At 50.6% G+C, this 2106-nt stretch overlaps 1 protein-coding gene across 1 annotated transcript; it reads left to right on the top strand.

Annotated features, from left to right (window-relative positions):
• Nucleotides 1-8: 8 nt before the first annotated feature.
• fuz (fuzzy planar cell polarity protein) lies at nucleotides 9-2036 on the top strand. Its single transcript, XM_019859647.1, has one exon. The coding sequence runs from the start codon at nucleotides 91-93 to the stop codon at nucleotides 1426-1428; it is 1338 nt and encodes a 445-aa protein (XP_019715206.1). The 5' UTR covers nucleotides 9-90; the 3' UTR covers nucleotides 1429-2036.
• The last annotated feature ends 70 nt before the right edge of the window (nucleotides 2037-2106 follow it).

The raw sequence follows: 2106 nt of genomic DNA on the forward strand, positions 1-2106 counted from the left end.
CATTAGGAGTATTTCTTCCTTTTCGATTGGAATTTTCCATCACACTGTGGTGTCTGTTTCTTTGTGGCAAAGTTAGATTCCTGCCCTAGCATGATGTTCCAGGAGGGGTCCATACAGCTTGTGTGCCTCACGGCCAGCAGTGGGGTTCCCCTATTCACAAGGGGGGCCTCCAGGCAACTCCCCTTTTCAATCATTGGGTCCCTGAATGGCGTTCACATGTTCGGAAGTGGACAAGGGGTGACGTTGTCCAGCTGCGAGACCGAGGGCGGCGGGAGAGTGGTGTGGCGAGTTTTCCAGGACAGTGTGATGCTCATCGCTGTGAATGCGAGCCAGCAGGCAGGCCAGGGTGTGGAAAGCAGCGGCCAGGGTGTGGAAAGCAGCAAAGGCGAGCGCCTGCATCTCCAGCGCCTCCTGGAGAACGTGTGGAACTGCATGGTGATGGTGCTTGGCCAGGATGAGCTGGTTAACGCCAAGAACTTGGAGCGGTTGAAGAGGGACCTGCGCTCTTGCTTCAGCCTCGTCGATGAGCTGCTGGAGGAGCGGCGCCCAGGCATCCTGGGCCACCTGACACACTGCGCTGACTGTCTGCTGCCCCCACAGCCAGTCCCCCTCCAGGAGGCAGTGCAGAGCTTCGCCAAAGCCGCCGACAGCGAGTTCGGCTGCCTCCTGATCCATGGGCGGGTCGCCGCCGCCACAGAGATGTGGTGGCGCCTGGCCCCTCAGGAAATAGTCCTGCTCTCAGCTGTAATGCGAGCCCTTTCTGACTCCGGCGCCGCCTCTTGTGACTACCCAGTGTTCCTCCCGCAGGGCAGCCCTACAGTAGCTCACCGTCTCCTTCGCTTCCAGCTGCTCCCCGGGGCTGACGTGTGCGTGCTGTGCGGCCCTACGCCCTCCCTGCACGGTGCTGAAAGCACCCTGGTGGGCCGCTTCTGGTCACCCCTAGTGGACAATCTGAGAGACTGCCTCGCCATCGGAGAACGCTGCCTTCCCTCATCCGTCACTTTACGGCCTGACGTACTGGCCCTCCTACTCATCAACCGCGAAAACCACCGCTCCGTTTCCTGCATGCCCGCCCCCTCGTGCGCCTACCCCCAAAGGGACCCACCCTCACCCTCTGAGGCTCGCTGCTGGGAGCTGCTGAAGCGCTTCTACATTTTCTGCATGACACGCTATTTCAAGCAGGAGGAAGCGGAGGGCACCACGGAGGAGGAGGGGGGCACCCACCAAGGAAACACCGAGGACTTTGTAAATGGATTCTCCCACCAGCCACTGAAGTGCTATGTGATCACAGATGAGTGTAAAAGTTTCGCGCTGCAGACGCCGCAGCATCAACTCTTCCTGCTAACGCCACTGACGGCGCCAACATTTGCCCTGAACACCATTGCCGCACAAACTCTCTCAAGTATTATTGCTGCTACTGGTTTCTAATGACCTTATTTCTGACATCCCCCAAGGGTTAAAAGTCCTAACTTCGTACCATTATTACCCCCTTTTACACTTCATGGCCCACTTACCAAAATGGCTACCACACTTGACTTGCTGCCTGCAACAATGGGCTCCGATGCAAAGACGTTACTGCTCAGAGATATTCATTTAACTGTGTTTATTAGATGGAGAGATCTATCTTCAGGAGCTGTATATGCTATGTGAAGCCATATGAGAAGTATTAGGATAAAGATGCAACTACAGTATGTCTTTTATTTTTTAAGTATATGTTTTTTCTGCATTTTGAATATAAGAAAGAAATTTAACAATGTGATGTGTTCTATTTCTCGTAGTTTATCCTTGTTGACATAATATGACATATTTGGAATGGTCACAGAAATGCTGAATGATTCATAAATTAGTTAATGCTAACATTTTATTTATTTTAGACACAAGTGTTATCCCAGCTGTATTTGTTCTGTTATATTGTTTGTAAGATTTTATTTTAACATACATACATGTTACAATTAATATAAAAATATATATTATTATCAAGTATGCCCGGTCCCCTTGAAAGGGGCTATATAAATGCATTAAAACGATTTCATTTACGTTGGACGTAATATTATTTTGAGGGGTAACAAGGTGTGAAATCATTCATGGACTCATTTTTTTTTTTTT

Source organism: Hippocampus comes, unplaced genomic scaffold, assembly GCF_001891065.2.
Source record: "Hippocampus comes isolate QL1 unplaced genomic scaffold, H_comes_QL1_v1.1 C17034069, whole genome shotgun sequence".
Lineage (NCBI taxonomy): Eukaryota > Metazoa > Chordata > Actinopteri > Syngnathiformes > Syngnathidae > Hippocampus > Hippocampus comes.

Bases quoted from the DNA above. Each gene is read 5' to 3' on its own strand.
- fuz (XM_019859647.1), top strand. From the start codon at position 91: ATGATGTTCCAGGAGGGGTCCATACAGCTTGTGTGCCTCACGGCCAGC.